This window comes from Lepus europaeus, chromosome 10 (assembly GCF_033115175.1).
Source record: "Lepus europaeus isolate LE1 chromosome 10, mLepTim1.pri, whole genome shotgun sequence".
In the NCBI taxonomy this organism is placed as follows: Eukaryota; Metazoa; Chordata; class Mammalia; order Lagomorpha; family Leporidae; genus Lepus; species Lepus europaeus.
In genome coordinates, this window is record NC_084836.1 from 24,195,958 (window position 1) to 24,217,717 (window position 21,760).

The 21,760-nt window shown below is 39.3% G+C and overlaps 1 protein-coding gene across 1 annotated transcript in view; it reads right to left on the minus strand.

The window, feature by feature from the left end:
- Nucleotides 1-21,760, minus strand: part of CFAP54 (cilia and flagella associated protein 54) — a 360,163-nt gene that overhangs the window by 89,621 nt on the left and 248,782 nt on the right. Inside the window, exons 57-61 of the mRNA XM_062202023.1 lie at nucleotides 20,606-20,761; nucleotides 17,359-17,464; nucleotides 16,318-16,411; nucleotides 11,390-11,485; nucleotides 10,320-10,461 (exon numbers count right to left, since the gene is read on the minus strand). Coding sequence (XP_062058007.1) covers nucleotides 10,320-10,461; nucleotides 11,390-11,485; nucleotides 16,318-16,411; nucleotides 17,359-17,464; nucleotides 20,606-20,761 — 594 coding nt within the window. The remainder of the gene's footprint in view (nucleotides 1-10,319; nucleotides 10,462-11,389; nucleotides 11,486-16,317; nucleotides 16,412-17,358; nucleotides 17,465-20,605; nucleotides 20,762-21,760) is intronic.

Consider the following 21,760-nt stretch of genomic DNA (forward strand, 5'->3'; position numbering starts at 1 on the left):
TTTATCATGAAGTAAATTTGGGTTTACAATATTTTCCCAGAAAATTATAAATTTTATAGATGTTTTCAAATTTATTTACTTGGAGCTTAGCAAAGAAAAAAACTCTAAAAGTTTAATTTCTTAAAGTCAATGACTGTTTCATTTGTGAGGATTTTTGCTATAATTAATTTTCCTGAAAAGTTGGCTATACTTCATTGAGTTTTTCTATCTAAATTATAGCTTTGTAAAAATGGTTTCTTCCCTAATTGATTATGTACATGTTATAAAATGAAACAAAATAATAACACCAAACATAGCTCTCATATTAGTACATTTAATTTCATTAAAGTCACCTGTTACAAGAAACATATTAGGTTTATAACAAAGAAAATCCAACTATATTTAAAATTAAATTATTTAGAATGTTGAAAATAAAAGAATGGGCAAATGTGTATTGGGAAAATGTAAAGCAGAATAGGGTAATATTTGTGATCTTAGTATGAGACAAGGTAGAATTCTGGACAAAGAGTGAAACAAAAATGGGATTTTTATAGGGTATAATTCACAATAAAGGTAAAATTATTAAGAATATTTATACCCAAGTAACATAGTATCAACACTAAGAAAATAAGAACTACAAATATAAAAGGAGAGATGTAATTATGTTAGAAGTAGGAGACCTTTATTCACCTTGTTTAGGGCTTGTCAAACTACAACCTATGTACCAAATCTGGTTGATTTATGTTTAATGTTCAACTCATGAGCTAAGAATGGTTTTTATAATTTTAAATAGTTGAAAAAAATCAAAGAATATTTTGTAATATGTGAAAGTTATAGAAAATTCAAATGTCAATGTACAAAAATAAGGATTTTTCCTTATTTATTTGCGAGACAGAGACAGATGGACAAACACAAGTGGGAGACCTGGATGGATTTCCCAGCAGGGTGGCCCAGTTACAGCCATTACAGTCATTTGGCAAGTGAATCAGTGCATAGAATCTCAATCTCGTTCTCTCTCTCTCTCTCTCTCTCATTTTGCCTGTCAAGTAAATAAATCTTAAAAGAAAACTGTTGGCATTATTTATCAAAAGATCTGTGATAACTGAGTATTTAAAATGTAATGTATAGGACTGAAATTGACATTTTGAGATATGACAAATGTTCAGAGCCCTTGTCTCTACTGTTGAGGAACAACGTCCTCGTCCTCCCCCCCATTCCCTCCCCCCGCCCCACATACTATCTGTTGAACTCTTTACTTTATGTAGGGTTAATCTTAAACAGATCTTTGTAAAAATTAAGAATGGGAATAATAAAGAGAGGTGGAAGAAGGTGGGAGTGTGGGCAGGAGGGAGGGTAGGGTGGGAAGACTCACTATGTTCTTAAATTTGTATATAGCAAATGCATAAAGTTTGTATACCTCAAATAAAATATAAAAAAATTTAAAAAGCAAGGCCAGCGCCGCAGCTCACTAGGCTAATCCTCCGCCTTGCGGCGCTAGCACATCGGGTTCTAGTCCGGGTTGGGGCGCCGGATTCTGTCCCAGTTGCCCCTCTTCCAGGCCAGCTCTCTGCTGTGGCCTGGGAGTGCAGTGGAGGATGGCCCAAGTCATTGGGCCCTGCACCCACATGGGAGACCAGGATAAGCACCTGGCTCCTGCCTTCGGATCAGCGCGGTGCGCCAGCCGCAGCACACTGGCCGCGGCGGCCATTGGAGGGTGAACCAACGGCAAAGGAAGACCTTTCTCTCTGTCTCTCTCTCTCTCACTATCCACTCTGCCTGTCAAAAAAAAAAAAAAAAAAGCAAATTTACAAATGAAACTGCCTTTTCATTTAGAAATTTACTTATGTCAATTAGCCTAATAGATACATTACCTTATGTATAAAATGATACACATGCACACATAAATATTATACATAGTAGACATATTTGTAATATCAAAAGAGTAGAAACAACCTAAATATCTATCATCTGGAGATTATCTAAATTATGCTGCATCTATATAAAGGAATATCATATAGCCATAAAAAAGCTCTTTATGTAATGACTTGAATTTCTGAAAGAAAAAAGATTCAAGGAGCATTATTATATGTACTGCTAGTAACATTTGTATTTTAAGGAAAAAATGTTTCAATGTATTACTATATATACCAGATTGGTTCATTCAGCATCTATCCCAATATTCAAATGTGCTTTCCTATATTAAAGAAATGATAAAGATAAAAGTTTCCTAGATTTTCTTAGAACTGGGGTCCTGGATGGGATTCAAGTATTAGGAATTCAGTGCATTAAGGCAAGACTTGGAGTAGGAAGTGCCGTAAGTGCTGAGGGGGACAGGATTCCAGGCAGCTCCTTTGTGTAAATGCTGGCAGAGATAGTATGACTTTTCTTTTTAACATCCACAGCTATAGCTGAGGATTCCTATTTTTCATGCAAATTCTTAATTCTATGGCTTCCTTTGTAAAACAAACAAACAAACAAACAAAAAACAGTAGTCTCTTTGAAGGTGTAGTCATGTCTGGACACTTAGCCTAGAATATTTTTCTCCAGGCTTCCCAGTGACTTTGAAAGTCCTTTAGTAAATCTGCTTGAACCAAGTAGGATCTGACCTCTGCCATGAACCCCCGACAGTTTACATATTGGGTAATATTTGTGGCAGGGAACACAAGAAACTGTGGTTGACAGAATGAGGGTCCCCTAAAGATGATCACATCCTAATCCCCTAATCTCCAGAACATGTGAATGAATATGTTAGATAACAGAGCAAAGAAGAGCTAAGGTTGCAAATATGACAAGGTTGCAAATATGACAAGGTTGCCTCGTCAACAGATCATGAGGTGGGGAGGTGATCATGGGTGATGCAGGTGGGTCCAGGGTAACCATAGCACCCTGATAAATAGAAGAGGGAGGCAGAAGAGTGAGAGTGTCAGAATCAGAGATCTGAAGGTGGCACACTGCCACCTTGGAAGATGGAGGGATGGCCGGAACCAAGGAATTCACTGGGCCCCAGGAAGCTAGAAAAAGCAACAGGACAGATTCTCCTCGGGGTCCACAGAGGAATGTGGCCCTGCTGACACCTCACCACACTCAGTGAGACCCATCCTGGACTACTGACCTGCAGAACTCTATGATAGTAAATTCATGTTGTTGTTGTTGTTTTTGACAGGCAGAGTGGATAGTGAGAGAGAGACACAGAGAGAAGGGTCTTCCTTTTTGCCGTTGGTGCACTCTCCAACGGCCGCTGCGGCCAGCGCATCTCGCTGATCCGAAGGCAGGAGCCAGGTGCTTCTCCTGGTCTCCCATGTGGGTGCAGGGCCCAAGCACTTGGGCCATCCTCCACTGCCTTCCCGGGCCATAGCAGAGAGCTGGCCTGGAAGAGGGGCAACTGGGATAGAATCCGGTGCCCCAACCGGGACTAGAACCCGGTGTGCCAGCACCGCAAGGTGGAGGATTAGCCTGTTAAGCCACAGCACCGGCCTAAATTCATGTTGTTTTAATCCAGCAAAGCTTTGGTAACTTGTTACAGCAGGAACAGGACACTCATGGACTGATAACACTGATAGATTCTGGGATGAACTGAGAAGCAAGTAGCTCACAGATGATGGAAGGGAAAATTTTCTTACCATACCCCTTTATACCTTTTGCATTCTGTTTCTTGAGAATAAATTACCTATTTACAAAATTGAATTAAATTATACATGCTTAACCAATGCCATCCAGTCTTCGGTGCCACAGGGTAAAAATGAAGACCAGTTCAATTTTTGTTCCTTTGCAGAAAATCTACTTTGTCTTTCTAACACAAATGTGTTGCCCAGATTTTTCCAGATACAATCTGAGGTAGAATCATTTAGAGGAGAACTGTGTACACCTGACATGTTTCCCCGCATCAACACAGGCCAAGGAGCAATGTGCTCACATTTCTAGTCCATAGTCCATGGATAATATGATTGTGACCCCACTAAGTCTTATTCAGTGAGCAGGTTCTGACTTTCCTTGCCTTCCCAGATACCCTTCTTGGACAGGCACTAAAGTCCCAGTTCCAGTGGTTCAGGTTAAATCTAGCCTCTCTCCAGGGAGGTCTGCAGGTGCAGCCCATACTTCCATGTTACATGTTTGGACTGGGAAGAGCAGAAGCCCCCTTTGTATCTATACTTATTTACACCTGATATAATGACTGAGAGCACAGTCCTTAGCTTGGACAGATGGGGGTTTGAATTAACAGTGGAATACTACTCTAGTTACAGAACTCTCCGAGCACCTTGCCTCATGTATAAATGTTCATGACAATCTCGCAGGATTGTTTCAAAGAAATCAACAAAATCAAACAAGAGAGCACAAGTACACAGCAACACATGCCCCTTGCCCCATGTACAGGCATTTCCAGCATGATGGTTCATTGCTGTTGTGTCATCCTGTGACTGTGCAGGCCCTGCTAAAGCTCCCTGAAGCGTAAAAGTGTTCCTCTCAGTCTTCAGGGTAGCACTCCTTTGTGCATTTTGGAAACACCATCTCACATGTGCCACCTGCTCTTTCTTATTTCCCATTGCTGACTCTGTCCTGAATAAACAGGGTCTCTTCACACCTAGGACCTCATGACAGAGGGTGTGCTCTGCTCTTCCATGTTTATTGACACACAGGGATTGTACATATTTTTTGGGGTGCAGTGTGAAATTAATACATGTATAAACAGACAACGATCAGCTTTGGGTAACTGGCACATCCATTACCTCACACATTTATCATTTCCTTGTATTGCGAACATTCAAAATCCCCTCCACTAGCTAGTGTGCAATATACAATTAACTGTTGTCAACCATAATTATCCTACTATTGTGTTCTGCTCTCAGTTGTGGTACTCTCCCTAGTTATATACATGGGCTTAATATGCACATCTCTATGCAGAATTACTGGACCTTAGCAGGCAATGGACCAGCACAGCTCTGTTTTACTGAGGTTGGTTCCCATCATTCCTCAGTTGTTTCATCTTTCTTCTGCTTTTTAAAGATTTATTTATTAATTTGAAAGTCAGAGTTGAACAGAGAGAGAGGGAAAGACAGAGAGAGAGCTTCCATTTGCAGGGTTCATTCCCCAGATGGCTGTAAGCCCTGGGCTGTGCCAGCCTGAAGTCAGGAACCAGGAGCTTCATCTGGGTCTCACTCATGGGTGCAGGGAACTAAGGACTTGAGCCATCTTTCACTGCTTTCCCAGGCGCATTAGCAGGGAGCTAGATCAGAAGTGGCTGGGATACAAACCAGAACCCATATGGGATGCCAGCCTCATAGGCAGCAGCTTAACCCTAGTTGTTTCATCTTTAATATTTTGAACTGATACAGTGTGTGCACTGTATCCCCACCCCCACCACCACCATTGCTAACACTGTGATTTCTCTCCACTCCCACTTATAAGTGATGTAATTGGGATTTTAGTGTGTAAGAATGTCATTCTGTTTCCACATTACTATGAGGAATTGTGTCTCAAAGGAGTAGGAAAATGGAAGATAGTTGTAGATAAATGGCATCCCAGTCTGTAGTGGGTATTGATCCAGTGTCTCTAAACCAGAGACAAAGCAGTCTCTGAACCAGAGCAAGGAGGTAAGGGAAGAGCAAATAGTTTTTTTTTTTTCTTTTTTAGACTAGAAGGCTTGCTCTGTTATTAAAGCTGACAATAACGGTCAGTGTGGCTCTTGATTCTGCTTTGCAGGTCTCTTTTAGTATTCTGAAAATAGGCTCACCAGCATTAGATTTAGCATGACATGCATTTATATTTTTCTATTTATCATGTGGAATTGCATCCGGAATGACACATCTTAAATGTTATTATTAATCCAAAATGTCTTACAGAATTTAATAACCCACTGAATTTTTATTGAGACCGCAAGAAAATCAAGACAAAAAGTAGGCATCTAATAATGTTTTTTGCATAGAATCTAAATATGGTCCCACATTGCCAGTATCATCATTTCAGGGTCTTTGTTCCAATAAGACAATGTAGGAAATACCTCCATAAACTGGATGAAAAGCATCATTCAATTCTATTATTGTTTTATAGATGTCATACTGCAGTTTTGTGGTTTTTGACATGATGAGCTATATCCCATCTTCCACACATGACTGATCTATTCTGTCATCATGCATTTGGTCAGCTATTGCTGCATTGGGAGAATTTGCTTCCCCTTTTTTCTGGTACTCCATGTCTCTAGGTCAATTTGCATTTGCCCCATAGTATAGTTCTCCTGGGAAAAATCTTCCTAATTAACACTTCTGCCATCCTGCCTGTGCCCAGCTCCTCTCAGGAGGCATATCGTCGCAGGCGGAAGATTAGCCTATTGAGCTGCGACGCCGGCACACGGGGTTCTAGTCCCAGTCGGGGCACTGGATTCTGTCCTGGTTGCTCCTCTTCCACTCCAGCTCTCTGCTGTGGCCTGGAAAGGCAGTGGAGGATGGCCCAAGTGCTTGGGCCCTGCACCATGCACCTGCATGGGAGACTAGGAGAAGCACCTGGCTCATGGCTTCGGATCAGCGCAGTGTGCCAGCCATAGCGGCCATTGGGGGGTGAACCAACGGAAAAAAGAAGACCTTTCTCTCTGTCTCTCTCTCACTGTCCATTCTGCCTGTCAAAAATTAAAAAAAAAAAAAAAGTTTGTGGAAAAGGGAATTAAAAGGTAAGTTTATTTTGGTGCAAAAGAATTGAAAACCATGCATATTTTCAAAGTACATATGACCCCTCATATTCGGGTTCTGATGTACCAATCTGTCTTCATTACTATTATTCTCTTACATGGTGAACTTATATAATTTCAGTGTGTCTGCCTGTTCTGATTGTCCATGACCAGAAGCTCAGGGAAGGCAAGACCTGCTTCCTTGAGGTGGTCTCTGACTCCTTCTTCCTCTGGATAGAAATATCTGGTAAGGTGCCCTGCCTTCAATAACAATGACTGTTCTTCACCACCTCATTTTGATCAATGCTAATATTGTTTAAAGCTAAGATTATTGAGGAGCTTCTCTCCTAGATGCTAATTTATGCTAATATAATGAACTCAAACAAGTTTTATTTGTTGTTGTTAAGAGATTCTGCCCTTTAGCAATTCATTATAATCTGAACCTCGGTGCCATCTGGATATTTGTGGCAATCCTGTGGGAATTTAGAACCTCCTTCAAACCCAAATATCGAAGTGAGGAAAGTCGTCTACATGAATTAATTACCCGATGCCAGAAAAAGACTACAGGGCAAAATTATTATTCTTAAGGCAAGGAAGAATGCAAAACAAATTGGACTTTAAAATTTGGTATTTCACAGTTAAAATAGTCGAGAAGTGAGAATGGTATTAAATGGGAACTAAAATCAGAATATGATATGAAAGTCACTGAACTGGAAAGCATAATTTTTAGCATTAAACTGAAATGAAGACTACATGCTCAAATGAATCAGCTAATATCATTTGGTTTAGGGGACGCTATTCTCCATTGTATGGCCATGGTTGACGTCATTAATTGTTAATGGCCATACACTTTTGTTGTCTTTTCATACAGCGTTCAGATTTCTTTTCAAGTAGCTATTAGCAATAGATTGACCTTGTCATCTCTGATAGTTCAGATTATCATTCAGCCTGCATTCACATCCCTTTCTCTCCCTCTACAAGCAGAGTATTTTCCCTACCTCACAGATTATCACTGGACTTGGCCTTATGACTTGCTATGACCAATGGGATGAGTTGTGAAGACAGACTTTAGATGTGCTTATGTGATTTGGCTTGTGGCTCTTTTGCTCAGATATCTATCATGGGAAGATCATGCCCTAGGTAGCCACTGCTTTTTCAGCATGGGCCTCCCAACAAGCATATGTGGAATATACCTGAGCCCAATCTGCAGCCTGAAGCAGAGCATGTGAGATGTGGGTAAGAATGGATTCTCACTGTTGGAACCCATGGCTCACCTTAAGTGAAACTTCTTTGTTATCCCTGCCCTAAAAACTAGTAGAATTCAAGGATAAGGTTGACACATATTTCAGAAATAATCAAGAGAAAAGTAGGAGGAAGAAATAATTATGTTGGAAGTTTGAACCATATTCCTAAAATTTTAGATTTTTAACTAAATCTCTCATACAATGCACTGGGGCTATGAGATTAACATAAATGAAATGGTTTGGCTGAACATGGATGCAACTGATGACTACTGATTAATATTATACTCTGGAAGCAGGCATTTGGCAGGAAAGTTAAGATGCCTGGACCCATATCACAGCATCTAGGTTCAAGTTCTAGCTCCACTCTTGATTCCAGCTTCCTGCTAATGTACACCCAGGGTGCCAGCAGGTGACAGCTCATGTAGTAGAGTCCTTGCCACATACAGGGGATATTTGGGTTCAGTTCCAGGTTCCTGGCTTCTGCCTGGTCTAGCCCCAGCTGTTGCAGGCATTTGGGAAGTGAACCAACTGATGGGGGTGTTCTCTCCTCTCTCTCTCATAAATAATAAAAATGTTAAAAGATTTTTTGTAACTCTAAAATGCTATACTTCTTCTGTAACAAAATAATAATATGTGCTTTGGGAAGCATATTCCTTGTCCTGAACCAGGGCAAAATACTGAGCTACCATGTGGTATCAAGCAAAAGAAGTGGCAACCAACCCCTTCCAGTTGCTGGACTGCCAGATTGCCCTGTACAGAGTAAATGGCTTTGACCCTGGAGAACCATCTATGGGTGGTCTAAAGAACACTAACAACTCAGTCTGGGCTATGGCCCAGAAATCTAAGGAAGCAATATTATGCCAGGCAGGAAAGAAACAAAAATAAGTTAACAAAGCCTCGGAGTACAGAATCCATCTAATGGTTTGACCTTAGGCCACCATTTTTAGGTTGGAAAATAATCTGGGTCACCCATTCTTCGGGAAAGAGCCAAGGAAGGAGATGACTTCAGACATTAACATTTCAACGAAGGTCACCCTTTAGAGTAAGGCAGCAGAGTAAGCTGTTACCTGGAGATGTGAATCCAGAGGCTTTGGAAAGACTACTGCCACCCCATCAGGTGGAAGGGAAAACTACATCTCCTTTGGGTCAGTGCTCAACTTATCTCCAAGCGAAATTAGAGATCACTGTTTCTGAAATGTTTGTCTAAAGTCAGCCTCTAGCACCTTGCTTCTAAATTAATAACTATCCAAGTACTTAGCACACAAGTACTCAATCTTTTTCAAAGTAATGAATGCTCAAACCTACGAAAGAATGTTAAATTCTTATGGTACTGGTGATCTGACTTAGAAGTTTATCATATTGCTAAGTGTTATACTGTGAACAGGATTTTGCTCTCTAAACTCATGCATTTAACCTCTAAGTCCTATGTTAACAGTTAATGGAGTGATGCTAATGATGGATCTATCAGCATGGAGGTTTGATTCAACTTTGGTGTCTGAAGGACCTTTGGAAAGTGAAGGATTAGATTAAGTTACCAGGGTGGAGCTCCATGATTTGATCATTATGGCACTGTAAGGAGAGACCACATACAGGGTAGGCAGAGAGTGTGCCTCCTATGTCTATCTCTCTTTGCTTCCAAGTTCAATATGTGATCATCCCTCAGCCATCCCCCAGCCTCACCTAATGCCTAAACCAAAGGTATTGCCTGATCTGACTGTGAACCTCAAAATCATAAGCTGAAACCAACCTTCTTCCTTTCTGAGCAGCTGCTCTCAGGCATGTTAGCCAAGGTAATGAAAAGCCACCTAATACATTAAGTAACAAAGGAGTCACAGGTAAGCAAACATACAAATCATAATAGGGTAAAATTTGAATTCTGCTACAACTCTCATCCATGCACTTACTTAACAAACATTCATATTGCATGCCTGCTACATGCAGACATTGTGTGATTTGCTATAGAAGGAAATCACAGAGACAAAACCCCTTCCCCTCAGGAAGCTGATAATTTAATTAAGGAGCTTAAACATGCACTCAAACATACACACAAATATAAAATAACTAAGAAAAGAAACAAGGCGGCACATGGGAGTGTTATAGTGAGTGCACATTTTAGATTAGAGGATCAGAGAAGGTCGTTCCAACATTCCCACAAGATCCACTGCAATGTGTAAGCTGAAAAAAAAATGAATGGATAAAAAGAAATGTCATTTTCACAGAACCCTGTGTTTGAAATGCAGCTGCTGACTGAGTAACTTGTATGCACAGGCAGTGAACTGATGGCCTTCTACTTGGAAACTAGGCCCTAGGACCCCTTATGGCCCTAGAAGTTCCCCAGATCATTCTCTTCTAAGCTAAAAGCTAACAAATCATCACAATTATACCTTCAAAACTTGACTATGTATCAGGTTTTTAAAAAATGGATAGAAATTCAAACGTACCAAGCAAATAATCTGTATACGAAGACAGAAGATCCACAGTGGCAAATTCTGGGATATTTGGTAATACCACTTGGTTGACTTTGTCAGTTCTAGCATTCTTCTTTCCAATAAGCAGGTTTATTGCCAGCACAGCTTCACTGACCTACAATTAATTCATAAATGTAAACATTCTTATTCATAGATTATCCATTAGCTAAATGTTATAGTTTGACTATGTCCCCCAAGTTTACATGTTTATCCCCAATGAAGAAGTGTTGGGAGGTAGGACTTGAAGAGGTGATTAGGCCATGAGGACTCTGTATTCATTAGTGGATTAATACTATTCATTGGAAGGGCTCATTATTGCAAGAGTATGTTCCTTATAATAGGACAGTTCATCCCCCTTTCTCCTTCTCTCCCCCTCCCTCCCTCTTTTGCCCTTCTGCTTTCTGCCATAGGTTTACACAGAAAGAAAGCCTTCACCAGATTCTAGCTCCTTGATCTTGGACTTCCTAGCCTCCAAAACTGTGAGCCACTGAATTTCATTATAAATGAGTCTATCTGTGCTATTAATTCTCTTATAGTAGCAGCAAACAGACTAAGACATGAAATAATATTAAAAGAATGAATTCATAAATTAAACATACATTGTATGTTAATATTAATATTAAATATACATTGTAAGAAAAATAGAGACAATCTGAAAAATATAGGTTCCTGACATGTAGACTATATCATATCAAGTGAATCATTTATTGCTGACAATTTAATTAACATGTAAGTCACCTTAAATAAGCCATCTCACCTAGCTATGACAGATAATTGGCAGTATCAAATAGGTATACATGTTTATTCACCAATATTTTCACTAAAGAAAACTAAACAGAGCCAGGTTTCATTAACAGAGATTAAAAACACTGCAAATATAAAGAATATATCTAATCTTTCCAAAGATACATAATTGACACAAATCCTAAATATATAAAACTTTCCTTTCTCTTATATAGATGCACTGTGTTGCTTTAATAGCTCATAGGCAGAGAACACAGCTGTGGCAGTGCAAAGAAATATCCAACAAAAATTGTACTGACCTGTGCAGCAGCTCTTATCACAATCCAGGCCAACGAATTGTACATTTCAGATAGATTGACTGTTGGTTCTCGAATAGAACTATGTCTTCTAAGAGGCTAAAAATATAAAACAAAGTTTTATGATAAAGATAGAAAAGGATATCACAAAGTTACATGATAAATTTTCTCTCTGAAGATGAAATTTTAGCAGATTTCTATGTAATAATCATATTATAAATGTGCTGACATGAAATGAAATTGAAAATATATTACAGAAATAATTATAGGTGGTACAGTAGGTTAACCTGTCACCTGCAACGGTGGCATCCCATATCAGAGAGTTGGTTGAGTCCTGGCTGCTCTGCTTACAATCCAGTTTCCTGATAATGTGCCTGGGAAAGCCGCAGATGATGTCCCAAGACATTGGGCTCATGCCATCCATGTGGAAAACCTCCATGGAGTTCTTGACTCCTTGTTCCAACCTGGCCCAGCCTTGGCTATTGTAAGGTCAGTCTCAGTCAGTCATCCCCCAACCTCGACCCTCCCATACCCATCACTCTGCCTTTTAAATAAATAACAATATTTTTTAAAACTAGATTATAACATTGTATGCAAAGTATGGTCCCTGCCCACATAAACCAGAGGGAAATTATTAACAAGGGTGATCCCAAGATTTAAGGGTAAATTATTTTTATCATTTATTTTAATTTCCTATGATGACCTTCAATTATTTATATAGTAAATTATTATATATATCCACTAAAAGGGACATTATCAAAAAGATAAATAATAAGAGTTAGCAAGAGGTAGAGAAATTTCAACCCTCCACACATTGATGATAGGAACATAAAATACTACAGCCACTGAGAAAAACAATCTAGCAGATCATCAAGAGACTAAACACAGAGTTTTCCTATCACCCAGCAATTCCACTCTTAGTCTATACCTAAGAGAACTGAAAAAATAGCCACACAAAAAGATGTCTATGAATATTCAAAGCAGCATTAATCAGCACAGAGAAAATTACAATCAATCCAAATGCTCATCAACTGTTGAATGGAAATAGAAAATGTGGTATTATCCATATAGTAGACTATTATTCAGCAATAAAGGGGAACAAACTAGTGTTACATGATACAATATGGGTGAACCTCAAAAACATTATGCTTGGTAAAAGAAGCAGGCACAAAACATTATACATTATGTCATTCCATTATATGAAATGTCTGGAAAAGACCATCCACAGAGAGAGAAAACAGTTTAGGATTGTATGAGGATGGAGTGGGGATAAGGTGGAGTACAAATGGGTGTAAGGGATCGCCTGTGATTCAGATATGGTTTGAGGTCCATGTGCAGGAAGCTTGGTCTCCAATGTAATGGGACTGAGGTGATGGAGACTTTAGATTAGATAACTGTGACAACACTGCTAGAAGGGGTTAATACAGTTTGTGTAGAATCCGATTAGCTCCCAGGAAAGTAGTTTGTTATAAAACAACAAGCCTACGGCCGGCACCATGGTTCACTTGGTTAATCCTCCACTTGCGGCGCTGGCATCCCATATTGGCGCCGGGTTCTAGTCCCGGTTGCTCCTCTTCCAGTCCAGCTCTCTGCTGTGGCCTGGGAGGGCAGTGGAGGATGGCCTAAGTGCTGGGCCCCGTGCACCCACATGGGAGACCAGGAGGAATCACCTGACTCCTGGCTTTGGATTGGCACAGCGCCAGCTGTAGTGGCTATTTGTGGAGTGAACCAACGGAAGGAAGACCTTTCTCTCTGTCTCTCTGTCTCACTGTCTGTAACTCTACCTGTCAAAACAAAACAAAACAAAACAAAAAACCAGCAGGCCTAGCCCCTCCCAATCTCTTCCTTGCTTGCTTGCACAGGTGCCCTTACTGCATGCAGCTAGTTCTTTTTCTGCTTCTCTGCCATGTTCTAACACAGCCCATCTAGATGCTGGGGCCACACTGTTGGGACTTTCCAGCCACTGCAAACAAGACAAATCTCTTTTCTTTATCCATCCGCCATATTCAGATACTTTGTTATACCATAAAACAGACTGAGACAGAATCTTTTTTTAATAATGGAGATGATCTAAAACTGGACAGTGCTGATAATTAGATAGCTCTATAAATTTACTAAACATGTGTGAATTGAAGCCTTAAACTGGGTTAGTGTCATGGATGGAAATTATACCTCGGTAAGTTTTTTTAAATGTATGCACACTGATCTCATTCTTTGGCTTCTTTATCCCTCTTGATTATTTAGAAAAGACTACTCATCCTTCAAAATTCATCTTATTTGTGAAGCTTTCTCCGGCATTCCTTCAAAACAGAATTAAGTCTCTACTTTGCCTCTCTTCTCCATCTCGGCATATGATGATCACATCCTTATCACATTCAGATACATGTATCCCTGGCAAGACTCTGGTCCTTAGGGCAAGTGGGTAATATACCTGGATACACTTTAAACCCTCAATAAGTATTCAGATAATGAATGAATAAATGAATGCTCAAGAAAGAGTCAATCCAATTTACAAATAACTTTTGAATACCTACTATGTATGAAATATTTTATAAAAAATGTAAAACTTTAACTGAAGTTATATGATAGATAATAGTCTCATTTAAAGAAATAAAAATCTTGGGACAAGCATTGTGGCAGAGCTTGTTTGTGTCTCAGCTGCTCCACTTATGACCCAGCTCCCTGCTAATGGCCTGGGAAAGCAGTGTAAGATGGCCCAAGTCTTTGGGCCCCTGTTACCCATGTAGGGGACCCGGATGAAGTTCTTGGTTCCTGGCTTCATTCTGGTTTTCTGGCCATCTGGGGAATGAACCTGTGGATGGAAGGCCTCTCCTTCTCTCTTTCTCTGGCTCTCTCTGTAACTCTGACTTTCAAAATAGATAAATAATCATCTTGTTTAGTTCTTCTAGCTACTTGGAGGGGTATCATCTTTATTTCAGATAAAAGGGAAGTAGGCTTAGAAAGGCCCCAATTCCACAGTTAGTATGCCATGAAGCCAGGATTTGAACCTAACCCAGTGTAACAGTCACTGTGCTTATATAAACACTCTGTAAAAGTGAGACAAATTTGCTTCTTTTTAAGGATTTATAATGTGTTCTCCTTATTAGGACAAACTTCAAATATTGTATTTCAGTGGTCTGAATGTGTCAGAATGAATTTCTAAATTTGTTTTCTTGGCTTTTAGTAACTGTGCAACTTGCTAAAATATTTTTACTGTGTCAAGATACAAAGAAAATAATGATCATATGTATATAATTATATTACTCTTTTCATTGAGATCCTAACTTCTCATTCTTAATTATAAACACTTCTTTAGTAAAGGCTAAAATGCATACATTAACATCACACAATTCCATTATTTTATATTGCCATTTGCTATGGAAACAAAGATTTTTTTCTCTTGCTGGAAATAAACATGTTTATCACACCACAGAAAATAATTTTTCTGGTTTGTAATCACTCTGATGAAAAAAATAGGTGCTACCCACCTGAGGAAGCTAGAATATGAATAATTCAATTGACAGAGTCTATTTGCCTAAAGGTTTTAAATTATGTTGTCCCAAAAATTAGAGATTTGACACCAAAATTTTCTGAAAATATCTCTTGAGGGTCAAATGATTATTCAATAAAGATGAAATAGAAAAGCCTACTGAAATTTAAAAAAAAATAAAATAAAATGGCCTCATAGGAGCACACTTCAAACACACCTGGCTTATTGATGCCGCTAGGATTTCCCTCCCCAGACCCTTCGTACACAAGTAGGACCCACAGACCCCCAGCATAAGCATTACCTGGGAGCTAATTAGAAACACCAAGCGTCAGGGCTGGCATTGTGGCAGAGCAGGTAAAGCCACTGATACCAGCATCTCATAGGGATGCCTGTTTGAGTCCCCACTGTTCTACTTCCATTCCAGCTCCCTGCTAATGGCCGGGGAAAGCAGCTGAAGATGGTCCAAGTCTTTGGGTCCCTGCCACCCATGTAGGAGATCTGGATGAAGCTCCTGGCTCCTGGCTTCAGCCTGGCCTAGCACTGGATGTTGCAGCCATCTAGGAAGATCTCTCTCTCTCTCTCTCTCTCTCTCTCTTTTTCTCCCTCTATCCCTCTCTCTGTAACTTTTTTTTTTTTACAAAAAGAAACACTAAGCCTCAATACACCTCACCCCACCCCCTACTGATTTCCTGAATCAGAACATTTTCTAAGCTGTTTCCACCCTTCACCTTGGATGCCACTGCTCTAGATGGTTCCCTTTTGACCCATCAAATCCCACTTTTCAGTGTCACTGCTTCCTGCCATGCTCATGCAATCCTATCAGCCCAGGTTACCTCTTAATCCTGAATTTCATACCTGAGTCATCCCTCTTTCTCCTCTCCATCGTCCCCTCCCACCTGTCTTCCTCTAGCTTTCCTCTTTTCCTGACTGATTGTCTATTTCCCTCTAGGGACAGGAAAGCTCCATGAGATCAGGAACTGAGGTCCTCCTGGATGCTGTTTTAGCAGCTTTCTCTAGAAAGGTGCCTGCATCGTGGTAGGTGTTCAACAGATGTGTGACAAATGAATAACTCTTATTAAGAGGTGATCTGTTTACAGATCATGTCAGTAATGAAAACCTCACCTGGGCACCTGTTGAATCAATATGTCGTTTCCTTAAATTTGCCGATCAATTATGATGACTCATTATTGGCCTTAGAGTATTTATCTATACCTACATTTCATATATAACATTATAACAGGCAAAATAATCTACATGAAATTCATTTACAGAGCCCTACATAAAATAACCAAAGTGGTATCTAAACACAAGTGTGACTATAAAGTCATGAGTTAATTTATTCAAGTCCCATAGGAAATATCTCATTTTTCCAATAGCACAGTGTTACCAAAATAGCTGCCTCAAAAGCAATGGATTTTTCTCCAAGAAAATAGTCTATTACCTTAACAGTTAATGGTGATGTTGACATTTTTCTCTTTGGCTTCCTCAGATGAAAATATAATAGGGCCATTTCTAGGTAGGAATCTCTTATCAATCTAGAATAATATAATATTATATTTATTAAGTAACTTCACCTCTTATAATCACTTTACATGATTTTTCAACAACTTGTGAGCTAATGAAAGATAAAAATAGTCAAAAGCAGCTTCTGTCCCAAACTCACACCCTCTTCTCCCAGCATTTTTTGTCACATATACCAGCATCTTCCTCCTTATTGAGATCTGTAGCTCTTGAAGAGAGTTGAGTATTCTGCCTTGTGCTGTGCCAGCAACACTCTATACTATAACTGCTCTTAAACCCAACCACAAAATTTTTCTGAAATATTCTAGCATATAAACCACTACAAAATGAAGATCAGAGCTAGAGGAAACTGCCTTGGAAACTTTCTCTACAGCCTCTTAACCTAATTAAATTAAAAGAAACAAATAAGAGTTAAGCAGAAAGCAACAATTTGGTATTGGCTCTTCACTGTTTGTGGCATATGAATATACACTATCAAACCTGCCAGTTGGGGCCACTTAGCTCAGTGTCGTTGCAATAATCGTGGCTTATTCTAAACATTGAGTTTATTTTTAATACAGAATTAAGTGGGCTGATGATCAGAGTGAATATCCACATAAATCCCCTCCAGATACAATTGCACCTCCAATGGAGGATCTTCTAGTTGAAAGATAACAGTCCAGGGGTAGCCCCAACAATCCTGGGACTGACAAGAGCTCAGTTACAGGCCAGAAACAGTGCACAGTGCAGTGTGCTACAGTGAGAACAGTTGTCATCCACCATTACTGCAAAAGAGACCATGGGTCAGAGCAGCAAGCTTGAAGAGGAAGTCAATAACCTGTTGGGCAGATGGAGCCCAGAAAACTTGCCCTGCCATGAAGATGACTCCCATCCATTCCAGCCTTGAATATTTGGCATCCTACCAGAATGTGGGGCTTAAACCAAACACACACATTGCTACAACAGAAAGACATTTTCTTACCCTGAGTTTTGATCATTTCTCAAGCTTAGTTGTATAGCTTCAAATAAACTCTCAAGTTGCGTAGTTGGAGATTTCTCATCCATCAGCATTTGCCGTTCTATTTTGCCTGAGAGAAGCAAACAATAAACAGTCATGGTCTTTACATGATCTTACATTTGTTTGTTTATTTACACTTAGACCTTAAGAAGAAATATTTCAGGCTGCAAGTTCAGAAAACTGGATGTTCCACCTTTTGGATGCTTGTTATTTCTTAATGTGCAGTAAGCCAACAGGGAAAGATCCATTGTTTCCTTCTCCTGTAGGGAACAGCGGGCTTCCTTGTCTTCAGTTAATAACGCTAAGTTGAGTCCTTTGGTTTTTCTGACACAATTGATCTCAACCATATTATTTTTCCATACATTTCATTACTTTGTGCTCCCCCATTCCACCTGTATCTCCCATTCCCTTTCTCGTTTTCCTCTGCACCATCTACTTCACAGACATCACAGAAAACATCTGCATTCCTATGTTCATTGTGGCACTATACACAATAGCCAAGATACGAAATCTACCTGAGTGTCCACCAATGGATGAACAGGCAAAGAAAATGTAGTCTATATGTAAAACAGAATACCTATGATATAGCCTTAAAAAAACAACAGAACTAAACAAGGAAATTCTTTCCCTTGCAATGGCACAGTTGAACCTGGAGAACATTCTACTTTGTAAAATAAGACAAGCACAGAAAAACAAACTGTGCATGATATCAATTATATGCTGAATTTTAAAAAGTTGAACTCATAGAAATAGAAATAGAATGGAATAGTGGTTACTAAGGGCTGGGAGGTAGGGGAAAATGATGAAAAATAAGATATTGGTTGAGGAGTACAAAGTTTGCGTTAGAAGGAATAAGTTTTGGATATCCATTGTATACCATGGAGATAATAATTACTACAATGTAAACCTGAGAACTGACGAGAGAGCAGATTTTACATGCTCATTCAACAACAACAAAATAGGTATGTGATGTGGATAAGTTAATTAGCTTGTTTAATATTTTCATTAATGTATATACAAATTATATTAATTTCATTAATGTATATACAAATCAAAATATCACAATGAACCTCAAAAATGTAATTTTTATTTTCAGTTAAAAATTATTTTTGAAAAACTTTAAAAATTTTTAAAAAATCAAAACCTTAGGTAAAAATAAATCCTAAGAAGCTAATAAATGCTTGAAGACCCTCAGCACAGATGCAAATGATCCAGCCCTCACGGAGCTCCCAGTCCTCACAGTGAGCAGCAGCCTTCACTTGTGGGAACTAAAAGAACATTTCTATAGGAAAAAGGGCAGGAAAGGGAAATTTTACAAGTACTATAGAAAGGATTCACAGATCTCATGCGCCACAAGGAAAAGACACAGAGCTGGCCAATGATGAGTTCACTTCTGAGCACTATTATTTAGTAGTTTCTGCATATTGGAAAGTTAATCAGATTGTACCTTGTTTTACTCATCAATTAGATAGATGCCTCCTTGTAGAGCTGTAATTCGCAATATGAGATCTGAAAACATTTACTACAGTGCCTAGCATCTAGCAGATGCTCAGTAAAACAGCAATCATCACCATCTCTACTTCATATCTAAAATGGCCACGATAAACTTATATGACAGGGCTGGCTCTGTGGTGTAGCAGGTAAAGCCACTGCCTGCAGCGCCAGCATCCCATATGGGCATCGGTTTGAGTCCTAGCTGCTCTACTTCCAATCCAGTTCTCTGCTATGGCCTGGGAAGGCAGTAGAAGATGACTCAAGTCCCTGGGCCCTGCATCCACATAGGAGACCTGGAAGAAGCTCCAGACTCCTGGCTTCAGATTGGCGAAGCTCTAGCCATTGCAGCCATTAATGTCTTTAAAAAATATATTACAATATTATTAAATAGATTTTTAAATTATGTTACAGCTATTTAATTTCAATGGGTGTACATGAGCATTTCAAAAAGTTCACAGAAAAATGAAATTAAATTTTTTGGTTCAAAAAATTTTTGAAGTTCACGTGTAGTGTTTTCATAATATGTAATTTCATGAACCTTTTGAAGACTCCTCATATATGTGGGTTGCAAAAATGTCTTGCCCCAAGAAGACAACTATTGTATATTTTCTCTGATTTGTGGTATCTAATATAGAGAGAACAAAAAATGTAATGTATATGAGTGAAATTGACATCTTGAGATCTGAATACTGTTTATAGCCCTTGTCTATACTCCTGAGGAACAGTGGTCTTTCTACTTGTTGAGTTCTTTATATAGTGGAGGATTAAGCCTATGATTATAAAATAAACTGAAAGTGTATTGTCACAAAAATTACAAGGAAAAACATAAAGGAAGGAAGGAAGAGAAAGGCAGAGTGGGAAGTATCATCATGTGCTTAAAACTGTATAAATGAACTACATGAAATCTGTTCCTGTTTTATAAATAAATAAATAAAAGTTTTGCCCCAAAATAAATTTGTCTTTTAATTTTATTTTCCATGAGGTTTTTAAAGTTTCCATGTATGCTGTCACTAATAGACATTAACAAAAATGTTTAGCTAAGTAATGAATTAATACAGAAAAAAATATCTTCCAAGCATTATTTCAGTAACATTATTTATAGTCAAGTGGCTAACTTTTTTATTTGAGAGGGAGGGAGAGAGTCAGAGAGGAAGGAAGGAAGAGAGAGAGAGAGAGAGAGAGAGGGAACTCTCATCTACTGGCTCATTCCCTAAATGCCTACTAAAACCAGAGCTGTGCTGGGACCAGAAGCAGGAGCCTGGAACACAATCCAGGTCTTCCACATGAGGAGAAGGAGCCAGTCTTTGAGCTGTCACTACTGCACCCCAGTGACTGCATTAGCAAGAAGATGGAGTGAGGAGCTGGAGCTGGAAATCGAGATCAAGCATCCCCATGAAAGAAGTGACCCAAATGCCCGCTGCCTAAGTGGCTGATTTTTAGTCAAACATAAAACTTTGAATAGGGAGAGTCACTTGTAATTATGACAGAAACTAAATACTTTTTTTCTCTGGGTATAAACTTAAAATATGCAGGATTTTTTTTTTTTTTACATAAAATCGACTTTGGCAGCAGTACCAAAGTGCTTGTCATTACCGAAATCTCTCAGTAAAATCCGTATTTCTTAGAGTCAATGACCAAATTTTCAAGAAGCCTATTCTTACAGGGAAAAAAAAAATCACAAAAATGTATCACGGTTCTGACCCCAAATACTTCTTACCTTTCTGAAAAAGGATTTCAGCTTCTACCTCACGTTCTTCCACTGCGGTTACCCTGCAGAGCTTCAATGCCATTTCAAAAAGATGAAGGGCAGGTAACCACTTCGAGTGGTCCTTCTTTTTACTGTTGTAATACACTTGCTTGGCCATCGTATGTCCTAAAAGGAAAACAGTTGTGTGAGGGAGAACAATAAATGACACAGTGTTCATAACAGGCTGACTTCTCTCATGGTAAGGGCATCTATTAAGAACTCTGGTGGTCTTTATAGCTTTTTACTATTCAGAGAATTTTTTTCCATTTCTATAAATTTGTTGAATTTTTACTTTCAAAATTTAACAATTTTAACATCTTGCCACAGTATTTCAAATGGAGATATTACATATATACATATATATGCTATTTTTTTCTTGACAACAGGGATATATATCACAAAATGAGGAATTTATTATAACAATCATAATGTGAAGTAACACACTACCCAGTATTTTAATGTACTGAAACAATCCTTTGAAACTTTATCTTTGATGAATTTCCAATTTGTTTTCTGATTTTTAAAAAAAAATATTTATTTTGAAAGAGTTACAGAGAGAGGGAAACACAGAGAGTTAGAGATCTTTCATCCACTGGTTCACTCCTCAGATGGCTCAGCCAGGAATCAGGAACTTCTTCCGGGTCTCCCACGTGGGTGTCAAGGGCCCAAGTATTTGAGCCATCTTCTGCTGCTTTCCCAGGCCATTTACAGGGAGCTGGATCAGAAGTGGAGCAGCTGGGACACTAACTGGCACCCATATGGGATGCTGGCATTGAAGGTGGCTTTACCCACCTTATTTCATCTCTTTCTCTCCTGATCTATGAAGTTTCAGCAGAAAAGTCTGCCACAACACAGGGCCCCATAAGAAATTAAAACCACTGCTGGCACTGTAGCATAGGAAGAAAAGCCCCTGCCTGCAGTCCCAGCATCCCATATGGGTGCCAGTTTCAGTCCCAGCTGCTCCATTTCCAATCCTGCTAATGTGCCTGGGAAAGCAGGGGAATATGGCACAAGCACTTGGGCCCCTGCACCCACGTGGGAGACCTGGAAGAAGCTCCTGGCTCCTGACTTTGAATCAACCCAGCTCCAGTGGCTGCAGCCATCGGAGGAGTGACCCAGTAGAAG